Here is a 10,937-nt window from a genome sequence, read left to right as displayed (position 1 = left end):
TTTGAAATGTGGGATGGCCGCGGCCGGGTGGTTGGATATTAGGTCGCTCGTATGTCGAAAATCCCGTTTCGACTCGAGCGTTTCCGTCGGAAGACCTGGGGCAGAACGCGGTGTGGTGGTGCTGATGTTGCTCTTGCAGCCCGTCCACGCACAACCTTCACTTGTTTTCCCTTCGAAGTCGACTGCGCTATCGAGGGACGAGAGGACTGGATGGGACGAGGATGATTAATCGATGATGATGGCGTTGATGGGATGGATCGACTGTCTTGTTTGTTTCGAAGAGGGGACTCGCTGCGTTTCTTGAAACAATATCCCTGACTTAGGCGGACGTGTTGACCTGTGTGTCTCCTTTTCTTCGATAGAACGCGAATCGGAATGCAGTGTAAATAGGAAAAGGCCGTAACGAGTGTGCCTTTGGTTGAAGTGAAGCTCTACTGAAAGAGAGCGAGAGACATCGAATACGATGGAGCTGATGGATGACAAAGACCGTAGGTGGAACGATGGTGAAGGAGTGGTGGTGGTGGTGGTGGAGGTGGAGGTGAGGAGGTCGTGAGTGAGGTGAGGTGAGGACAGGACAGGACAGGACAGGACTGGAACAGGCGGGCGGGAGCAGAGGATGGACCTGGCGTGGAACGGTGGGAAGGCGCTGCGCTGCGCTGCGCTGCGCTGGATCTCTCAGACTTTTGCAGAGGAAAGAGCGAAGCCCGCCCGGGCAGAGGATTCGCTCGTCGTGCGTCCGAGTGGAGCACAGGAAATTGCGATGAGAAGAATCAAAACCGCTAGTGTCAGGAACAGCCTGTTGATTGGCCGGCTGAATCCACTCCACTTCGCAGCATGGCAGGGGCTGCAGGGCTTGGAGATTGACAGGGGCAGCGCAGGGGTAGCGGCGCGGCAGGGAGGAGGCATTTACAGTACTGTACTGTACAGTAGGATACTAGGACGGGACTAAATCAGCCAGTACTCGCGGCAAAATACCTTCCTTACCCATCGAATCGAAGGCGAGGGCCAGGCTCCAGGCTCCAGGCTATGACCAGCCAGCCGAGCGATAGGCTGGCTGTATGAGCCTTTGACGCCAACTATCGATTGGCGCGAACTGGAGCTGGTCTATTGTTGGGAGTAAGGTAGTGAAGATGCTGCTGCAAGAACAACTACAGTGAGGGGTATTTGTGTATGTAGATTTACCGTATGTACATAATTTACCTTAGGCGTCTATGTGTGTGTGCACTTGCATACTTCGATGTTTAACAAGGGCACTCAAACCTTCAAAGGCCCCCACCAACCATTCCATTCTCACCGGATGAGACGGAAGAATTAATATTTACGATACCAAGTAAATTCATTAGTGTCACCTATTTTTCGATAACCGTTTAGAAGCTTAACTCAGTACAGTTCAGTCAAGTTAAGAGGCCTCCATTCCCTAGACTAATCCCTACCTATCCAGCTATCTTGATCTTGTGGCAAGCAAAGTCCAAGGAGTCCAAGGAGTCCAAGGAGTCCAAGGCCAAAGCAAGGGCATGCACCCTCCCAGTTACCCTTTTGGGCCGGCCCAACGAGGATCACGAATCTTGCAACACTGGGTCGGGCATGGTCCTTCCCTCAGATTATTGGTCAAACGCACCACACATTACAGACTGCTCAGTAATCTCACCTCTCCCCAAGATCTTGAAGGTCCGCATTTATTATTGAAGTCAAAATGAAGGTCAAGGTCTGCGGAGAATGTGCTTGGATGTGCTGACTCTTAGTGGTGACTTTTGTGACTTCGGGAATAATGCGAGAGTGGTTGCTTGAGTAAGTGGGAGGAGAGGAGAACACATGCTGCTGTACCCCGTACTCATGACTGCACATGGCTTCCGCAATACGAGCCAGCTCACCACTACAACTGCCTACCTAGGTAGGTATTGTTGACAGCCGTGGTCAGCACCTACAGTACTTGTCACCAGCTCACTAACATTGTATCCCGTTCAAGCCTTCAGTGATGACGACGACTGGACTGGCACAACCCCGACGTCCAGTTCACCAGTTCAATCCGAACTGCCCTTCACCAAATCGATGATCTCCGCCAGGTTCAAGCAAACCCAACTAACTATCTGTACCGCCATCTCATACTCTGTCCTGCCCTTCTCCAAGTACAACCAATCAATTAGCATTACAATTTACAAACGACATCATTTGGAGCAACGCATGGCATCTTGTCGTCTCGTATTTGAAGCACCAGCACAGCCTCGTACGCAATTTCACAAGCGAGAATTCTGTTCACCTCGCTTCGGCTTGTACCACCCCTTTTTCCTCGGGACATTCCTGGATACGAACGAATAACGGAATTTCTCTTCTATCTTTGTATTTTTACGCCGTCATGGTCCCACGATTCCAGGATGGAGTGGATTATTGAATTTTCGCAGCTTGCATGCAGCCAAGTGCAAGTGTGACCTGCTTCTCCATTCGGAATGTGCAGTAATTCTGTCGTGCATATTAAAGTGGGATGGATGTCTGCAGCATTTCATCATTTTCAAGATTTCTTTCTTAATTGTTATCATGAGCATGTACAGCACTTTTCTTTCCCCTTCAGCGTTCTATGTTCTTTTGACGCCTCTATTTTCATCTCATATTATCAGTGTTTCTTCTTCTCCTCTTTCATCCGATCCTTCGAACCCTGGATCAGCCCCAACTTCAGCCATCAACTCGGCATAGTGGAAGGCTGTTTCAAAAAGCAGATCTCCATACCAGATGGAATCATTGAAACCAAACAGCCAAGAAGCATTACACGAATATATTTTCAGCTTGCGGCTCTCTTTTCGTCTTGCCCGGACCAGTGCCCGATGACAGCAAGCGGGGTTTGGGGTTACCAACCTGTCGGCGACATCTCATGACCGATCTTGCTACAGGATCAACACTGCCACTGCGGCTGTGTCTGCGTCTTGCACGACGACCTTAATGATGGAGCGGTGTAATGCAAGGTTTTGGCTATGGTTCCACTGTTGTTTCAATGGAGTCTTTCTGGGTCGTTACTGTTGATCCTGACTTAGCTTGGATGAGCTGAGATGTTACAACAATGCGGGGAAAGAGAAGCGTGGACTGGTCGTATCTCCACGATTACTTCTGTTTCCGTCTAGTAAGGATGTCTTCGGTGGAAGACCCTCTAGAATCTGTGGCAGGATCATACGGGACTTTCGTTCTTCCTCTCCACTTTCCGCCTGCAACGGGACTCACGTTTTGCAATACCGAGTTTTCTCCTCACTAAGAATGTTAGGACTAATCACCAGCCAGCACCTCTCCACGGCAATGAGGAAGATCAAGTGACTGCAGGGACGAAGTTCACGATCGAAAAACCGGCCTGGTCCTCTAAACAGATACCCTTCAGCTCAACACTCGCAACTCTTGGAAGTCAAGGAAGCCGATCCAGGGACATCATAGCCACATGGTGGTATGCACCAAACACAAAGTATCTCAACACTCCAAGCACCATCCTCCGTCTGTCACTGCCGTAGAAGGACATCACTCGATGCCAAACACGTTGGACAGAACACCGACACTTCGCTCCCTTCATTTTCTCCTCAAGACGCCTTCACATTCATTTTCCATCCACCAAATTTATCACGCACATCAACCATCCTAAAAGGGAAGCGATCTCGGAGCGGCCGTCAGAACATATGCGGAGATACCGATCCAACGCACCCAATCCTTCCACCATAACCACAATGTAGGGACTCTACCCGGTAGGAAGCAGCTATAGCAATAGCTAGCCGTCGAGAGTGGGACCTGCCCACCACCCCTCTCTTACTCATAACATGAAAATAGGCAGGAGAAATCTGACGTCCTGACGAAGCGAGTTGACAGGCTAGTTCGTGGCTTGTACTCACAAGGGAAAGTACGGACTGACAGACAGGTAGTCAGGCAGGGCAGGTAGGGCAGGCAAGAAGGTAGGTGACTTGACTCGACTTGATTCAAACTGTAGTTCGCCTTTGCATAGAGCATGCTTTTAGTCTTCGAGCCGATTGTGGGCAGATCACCGAGGTTCATGACCAACGTGAAGACATGACAGTGTGGGGAACCGATAGGTAGATGGATCAAAGAGTAATATTACATATCCCTCTATTCTTCTTGTCTCCGAACCTAGCGTCGCTGGGTATAGCTCATAAATAAGGTACAGGTAACAGCAGTCCCTTCCTCCCAGGACGACTCAGATACTGTCCTCCATCTCACCCTGCCACCTTTGTCCCATATATATCTCTGCTCCATCCAAAAACTAGGTAGAGCTTGTCGCTCTTCACCACTCTGTCCCGTGCCCGTGTCCCTGCCTTGCTTGGACTCTGTGCTTTCAAAAGTCCCAAACGCCAGTGGGTGCCAAAAATTGCAGCTGGTTCCTTCACGCCATGAATGAACATTGCATTGTGCCGGCCGCCCTATGATTCCGCCACGCGCTCGCTCGCTCGCTCAGTCGCTCAAATGAAGTCGGGAGGAAGAAATATAATGTAAGGAGAAGGCCGCATTTTCAGTAGTGCATGGCCTGGGGTAAAAGTACATGTGAAGCATGTGTATCAGAATAAGAAGCCGGTGATTGGCTATGGGGTCGAGCCTGAGGTTGAAGCGAGAATGTTGTCCATGAACGGGTTTATTTGTTGAGAGAAGCTCTGGTTGTGATTCAGACTCATGATGTGTAGGAACGAGAGGCAATCAAGGCCACATGCATTCATACATGAACATCCAATCACCATACCAACTCTCGAACCGGCCAACCAGCGTACTGAACGGATCACTAGGGCTGATCCATTTGCGGGAGAAGATTCCATCAGTCATCAAGTGTCGCTTGATCGCGATATTCATGGCAAAACTCGAGAAGGAGCAGCCGGTAAACTGAGTGCTCTTTGACAGAACCAGGAAATCGACGAGGGCTTGTTGATCCCAGCTAAGGTCCGTGAGTTGCTTGAGCTTCTCGCCTTTGAGGAGATCGACTTTGGAAGTGACGTTCAGACCGACGTTCTTCATCGCCATCTCGCCAAAACGGTGGCCTTCTGTGGCGTTTCCGGAGGCAATGTAGGCGTGCTTGAGCTTATGAATTTCTGCTTGCTTCATGTAGCCCTCACTTTGTGTCTGGAAATTGGGCCAGAAGCCTAGAGCGTCACTCTCGGTACGCAGGTGGACACCAAGATATTTTGGTGGTGACTTCGTAATATCTGCTTCTTGCCCAGAAAATTTCGCCATCTCCATGATTGTGTATGCTGCCAGCTCTTGGACATCCTTTCTTATCCTCAACAAATCTCCAAACGTGGCTGCGAATTCTGGGCCATCGCGCATGATTGGCCATTCGAAAAATGTGGCCCATTTGAATCGAAGGGTTAGGGGACGTTCAACGGAAGGTAGATTCTCGTACTTGACGGCCCAGGCGTCGAATTTGGTTCGGAATTGATCTAGATGTCTGTTCACACCACGACCATCACACCCATCCAGATCAACATTTAGATCTTTGGGGTAGAACTCCTTGGCCTCCTTCTTCTTATCGGCATTCGGGAAGTGTTCCGTGTCATTGTAAATCTTCATCTGCGGACAGAACTCGCCCATGGAAGCCGTGAAGTGCTTCTCATCGAAGAAATAACCGAAGGGTTGAAAGCCCGTTGTGAAGATGTTGGCTAGATTCTCCTCTGACCGTCGCTGAATTCTAGGCATGATGATACCCGAAGCCCCAGCTTCAATGCCATATCTTATACATGTGAGGATGAAGTTTCGAATGTTGCCTATTCCTCCCGAGTTGTTGTCGCAAACAAAGACCAGCCCCGGCTGCCATTTCGTCTCGTTGCAAGCCCGCGCAAGTGGCCAACCGATATATGGACCATTGAAGTCGTAGTCGGAAAGGCTGAGCTTCCGTGGTGCAGTTGGCGGGACCTTGTCCAATGCCATTACCTCCTGTAGAGGCGCAGGAGGGGTATATGAGTATGTAGGCTCGGGGACTGCTGTTTCTGATGCCAGCGAGGGCTTAGGGGGTATGGCGCCGTTCGGTGGAGGAGCAGGAATTTGTCCCAACGCAGCTTCACTCCCTGGCGGTGGAGGTGGTCGAATGAACTCTGTTAATGACGAGCCGAAGAAGAAATGGTTGACGAGGACGACGTTGACCACCAGTGCCGCCAGCACGACGTATCTGTATTTCCACCATTTGATGCGCACGACTCCGTTGATCATTTCGGAGACAGGTTTCTGGACCATTGTTGCCAGAGAACAGCGAAGCAGAAAGATGGCAGTCAGAACTTTAAACACCCTGGGGATGAGAATTGATGGATGATTAGGTGGTTTGGGGTCCTCGTCGCAACAAAAGGAATGCCGTTAGTCGAGGAGAAGTGATAGGGAGCATTCCAACACTCCAAGAAATATTTGGTGAGTGAGGCTTCGATGGCTGAGCGACGCCAGGTTCCAGCCGCGAGAGGAGTGCTCGGAGTGGTCACTTTGGGGTTCTTGGCAACCGGTCCGCTAAGACCAAGCAAGGAAGGCGTCCAAGGGATAAAGAGGCATGGTAAATAGGGAGATAGGGGTAAAAGCTACAAATAAGACAGCAGCTCGTTCTTCCATCCGAACTTGGGATTCTTCTTTCAGTATCGCCACGAATCGTCTTGTGCTGATCGAAGATTCGCTCATAGCTACGATCTTAATGTCCCATGGTGGTGGGGTCCGCGCTGGCGAACAGAGTTCCGGGCCCACCAAGAAGGCTGGTGAACTTCAAAGGGGCTCGCAGCCTCGTGGATTGGGTCCATGAGAAACAAATACGACGGATACGCCTCGCCGCATGAAGTTATATTATCATCGGATGTTGTGTCTTCTGGTAGAACTGGTGGGGAAATTTAATTTCGCTTGCACTTTACTGGTGTCGAGCTTCAAGTTTCCCTTGCAGCTGGACTGCATTGGAGCTATCGATACTCACGACATTGGACGCAAGTATGTTTCAGACAGAATCGCTATCAGATTCGAAACATGACGACTCGTTTATTTCAACAGATCTAGCTCTCCCAAAAACATATCAAATTGCCCTCCTTCGGTTGCTGCTTTCGACAAAGCCAAGCTTTTCAACTCCATCGTTCAGTGGTAACACCAGACTCCATGCATTCAGTTCCAAAGAATCCTCGCGTACTAGTCACCATCTCATCGAAGGAAGATCACTTTATCCCGAAAGCCTTATTATGAGCCTTTGCCACCCTCCTTCCCCTCTCCACCAGCGAAAGAATCGACATAATCGCCAAAACCTCAAACTCTTCCCCTAACCCCTCGATACTGTCGCCCTTCAGGAATCTGAACATGCCTAGCACCCGACTCGGATTACTCGCTTTGGACGAATGTCCCAGCCCAGCATAAACAGCAATGGCATCTCCTGTACTTACTCGAATCAGCTTCAAACCTCCACTATCCCTATATATAGTCCGAACAAATGGCCCAGACGTGTATCGCCATTCGAAGCGCTCACGTACATTGTTCCACGGAAAGGTGTGACAGAACTCGTATTTCTCGGCGCTGAAAATACCGCTTGCGGGACCGAGCTGCTCGAATTTGAATTTAGGGCGGAGCCCTTGCTTCTCTTCGGGTTCAGGTAAGCGTGGAAATGAGAAGTTTGTTCTCGAGAAGTTGGCGGTTGCGGATCGGGGTGGTGTAGGACAGAGTGTGATGTCTGTCATTTGAGTGACGGAGTGAAACCTGGCAAAGGACATCACGGTTGATGCTTTGGAGGGGCCTTTGTGGAGAACGAGATCTGGCCTGCCTGTGCTGATCTGCGAAGAGAGATCATTTTGGATGGTTATGTAGAACAGGTGTGGTGGTGCTGGCAGGGGTTTGATGTCGTTTGGTGATGGGGCAGGTGAAGAGGGACTGAGCAGGATGTCGCCTCCAAAGCGACAGAACATGACATCCCTCGGAAATCGAGGATATGTCGTATACGTTGGTGAACGTAGCGGAGGGTGCACAGGTTCATAAGCAGACTCTTGCCCATCAGACAAGTATGTAAGTGAATTTCCACGATAATTTCGATTTCCTTGCTCTTCGGCGGGCTGGTCGAAGCCCAGGACGTCCATCCACTTACTCCTTGAACTGGTAGATCGATGCATTGAATTGAAGATAGTACGTTGTCAAGTTCCAAGGAAAAAGATACTGTGAATCCTTTATACTGTGATGGTACGATGTCTGATAAGGATGAAGATAAGATGACAAGATATATACTTTGCCAAAGTTTCAATATGCCCCTGCTTGGCGTGGGACGACAAGCAAGCTAAATGCAATGCTTGCATTTGTTGCTCGGACTGAAACATATAGGCTGCACACCTGTATTGCTGGCTGCGAATGCCATTGGCTATGATGCAAATATGCGACATGCAACATGTTTTCCTGGCAGGTTACGGTGGATGACAAACTGCTGTGGTAGGACGGAGGTGTGGAAGTGAGCGGCACATAAATCCCAACTGGACGTGGAGTCGGTATATGGAGTTGTACAGATTCGCATTGACTTAGTCTTGAGATTAGTGAAGTAAGTATACCTAGTGATACTTGAGACCATGTTGAATGGATTTTTGGAAAGCGGAGCCCATAATTGGGAAGCTTCCAGCTCTTAGAGCAATTGAAGGAACGCAAAAAGCACATCGTATTATTGTTCTGGAAGAAATCTTTTAGCATCGGCACATCTTTTGCCAAAGCTGGTGCCTACTTTTGGTCAGGGACATTTTTAGTGCTCTTCTGCAAAGTAATAGGTGGCTTTCAAGGGTAGACACCAGAGGGCTGAGCGTTCCAGCTCGTAGTTGACCTCTGCGAACAGCTTACATTGGATATTCTTTGGCCGTTGAAGTGTTGGACATTCTAAGTTCTTTCGAGTTTTGGCCTCGAAGTTGACATGGCCATGATTGTTGGAATGTTTCCCCGGATTTGCGATGCCGGATTGTGGAGCCCTCGCAGGGGCGGAACCACTCGCATGGAACGACTGACCCGTGCTGCACTTCAAGGGCTGAAAGCGTACCGGGCTTCCTGAGGTGATATTGGAAGACAACTCTTACAGATTCAAATACTTTCCGGTATAGTATACATGGTGACCAGGAATAAGAGTGTGGAAGGGCAATCCAGTTGTCAAATGTAAGAAAAGCTTCAGCCCCAATTATTAGATACGAGGATGCCGTTTCTTTGCACCCATGTTGAGGACCCGGCGATATCTATTTCGAGATAAGTCATGCGTGTCTAATCCCCGACTGAGCGTGACGTCCTGCATCGTTGACCATGTCGACTTTGAATAGGAAAGACAACAACCCCTCCAACAGCTACTACATATATAGGCGGCATCCGTGAAAGCCCTTCCCTTCATCCCCAGTGGCAAAGGAGCGCCAAAGACCAATCACCAAGCTGCCAACAGCAACGGCTGTCCAGAGCAAGAATGTGACATAGCAAGCCATACATTTTTTACGCCAAGTTCGAGCTTGAATACCCAAGTCTGGCTCTAGGACTTCCAAGGTGTTAGGGAAGGAGCCACTCGAGGGCCTTTCTCTGTATATAGTCACAGCTTCAACGTACCTTTAACAATCAAGCTTGATACACCCAACACTCTGTCTCCCAACACAAGGCGGGCAATGGGCGAGCCTGCGAAGAGCTCGTCACGGTGATTTGCTGCACACTATGCTGATGACTTCAACGTTCCTCAAGATCCCGGTCATTCTTGCTTCTAAGCTGGAAGCTGGAGCTTGTTGCCATTCTCCTCCTGTCGATGAGGTCGCCCTGCTGTTGTAGTGACGGTCGATTGGATTTTGGGCATAGAATCCTTCCATAAGGTGTAAAACAATGCACGCCAATGTACTCGCAGAAATATCTTCCATGTGATCCGATGAATTTCTAGGATTCCGGAGTAAATGACACCAAGCGCATATTTGTGCTCTTTAATCACATCAAAAGAAGTGCCGTTGCCAGCGAAGTTCGAATCAAAGCTGGGAAGAGCAGTGCCAATATCTTAGTATGTTGACACGAGCGCCTCGAGGACATCTTCATATTAAACTACTAGCTGCTCCGGCTATTAGCTTGAGAGTCTTGGATTTCATGAAGTATTAAGTACTTGGAGATTGAACATAATCGGAGCCTAGTCAGTCTGTAAGCTTCACATCTCGCATCAAGCATTTGCGAAGGAGTAACCGACCCAAACATAGGCCATGTACGGTGTTCCGTCATTGAATGTATCGGAAATGCTAGAGTATTTCTCTATTTTTTTTTCAAAAGAGGTTCCATTCGGGCCAAAATTTGGGAAGACTTTGACCGCTGGTCGTTGTTGACTTGCTTCACTGCTGCCCAGACATCTCGCTGCTCGGTCGATTCACTTCGCTTTGCGTCGTCCGCAGAAACGGACTGTTTGAACTTCTCGAACGAACTGTGGATAACAGCTCAAATTCTGGCCATTGCGATGCAAAGTCGAGATGATTGAGGGACCGACATGAATGTTTGTCTAAGCAAGAAGAGGGAGAGGTATTGTAATGAGGCTGTGCAAGATGCCACCCGGGCGTTCACAAGGCTCCCCCACCTATGCATACTTAAAACTATCTTTGTATTGACACTTCTAAAGCCATTGAATTTAAATCCCGGCATACAACTTTTCATGTGGATAAGCCGTCGGTCGCGGCACTCGATTCAGCGAGTTGGAGCTGCTGTGGCCAAGTAAATATTGCAAGAAGCTCGAATGCCACGCACCAGAACAACATAAGAAAGACTACACGCGATCTTACCATGGCCAAACGAAAGCTGTACGAACACATTCCGAGGAAACCGGAAAGTGGAATCGCATACGATCGTTGTTGTTTTGTTCGTCCGTCGAGAGAACAAGCAGATCAAACGGAGATCAGAACCTCCAGTGGCAACAGGTGGTAAGCTTTAGCGAGGACCCCATTTTGCTTACAATATAATATCTCCACGTCCGTTCTTGAGATGTCTCATCTTTCCTTCAACCAACC

The 10,937-nt window shown here is 49.2% G+C and overlaps 2 protein-coding genes across 2 annotated transcripts; both read right to left on the bottom strand.

Annotated features, from left to right (window-relative positions):
* Positions 1 to 4,671: 4,671 nt before the first annotated feature.
* On the bottom strand, positions 4,672 to 6,195 carry ONS95_014020 (uncharacterized protein; the record flags this gene model as incomplete). The annotated part of the gene is made up of 1 exon (XM_058507670.1): positions 4,672 to 6,195. One exon carries the CDS (start codon positions 6,193 to 6,195, stop codon positions 4,672 to 4,674), a length of 1,524 nt encoding a protein of 507 aa, XP_058356840.1.
* Positions 6,196 to 7,136: 941 nt separating this feature from the next.
* On the bottom strand, positions 7,137 to 10,132 carry ONS95_014019 (uncharacterized protein; the record flags this gene model as incomplete). Its single annotated transcript, XM_058507669.1, has 3 exons — positions 10,052 to 10,132; positions 8,782 to 10,000; positions 7,137 to 8,664 (listed from the first exon to the last, which is right to left on the bottom strand). Exon 3 carries the CDS (start codon positions 8,073 to 8,075, stop codon positions 7,137 to 7,139), a length of 939 nt encoding a protein of 312 aa, XP_058356839.1. The 5' UTR covers positions 8,076 to 8,664; positions 8,782 to 10,000; positions 10,052 to 10,132.
* Between the last annotated feature and the right edge of the window lie 805 nt (positions 10,133 to 10,937).

This window comes from Cadophora gregata, assembly GCF_030347475.1.
Source record: "Cadophora gregata isolate MNR1 chromosome Unknown scaffold_8, whole genome shotgun sequence".
Taxonomy (NCBI): Eukaryota; Fungi; Ascomycota; class Leotiomycetes; order Helotiales; family Ploettnerulaceae; genus Cadophora; species Cadophora gregata.
This window is presented reverse-complemented; position numbering and strand designations above follow the sequence as displayed.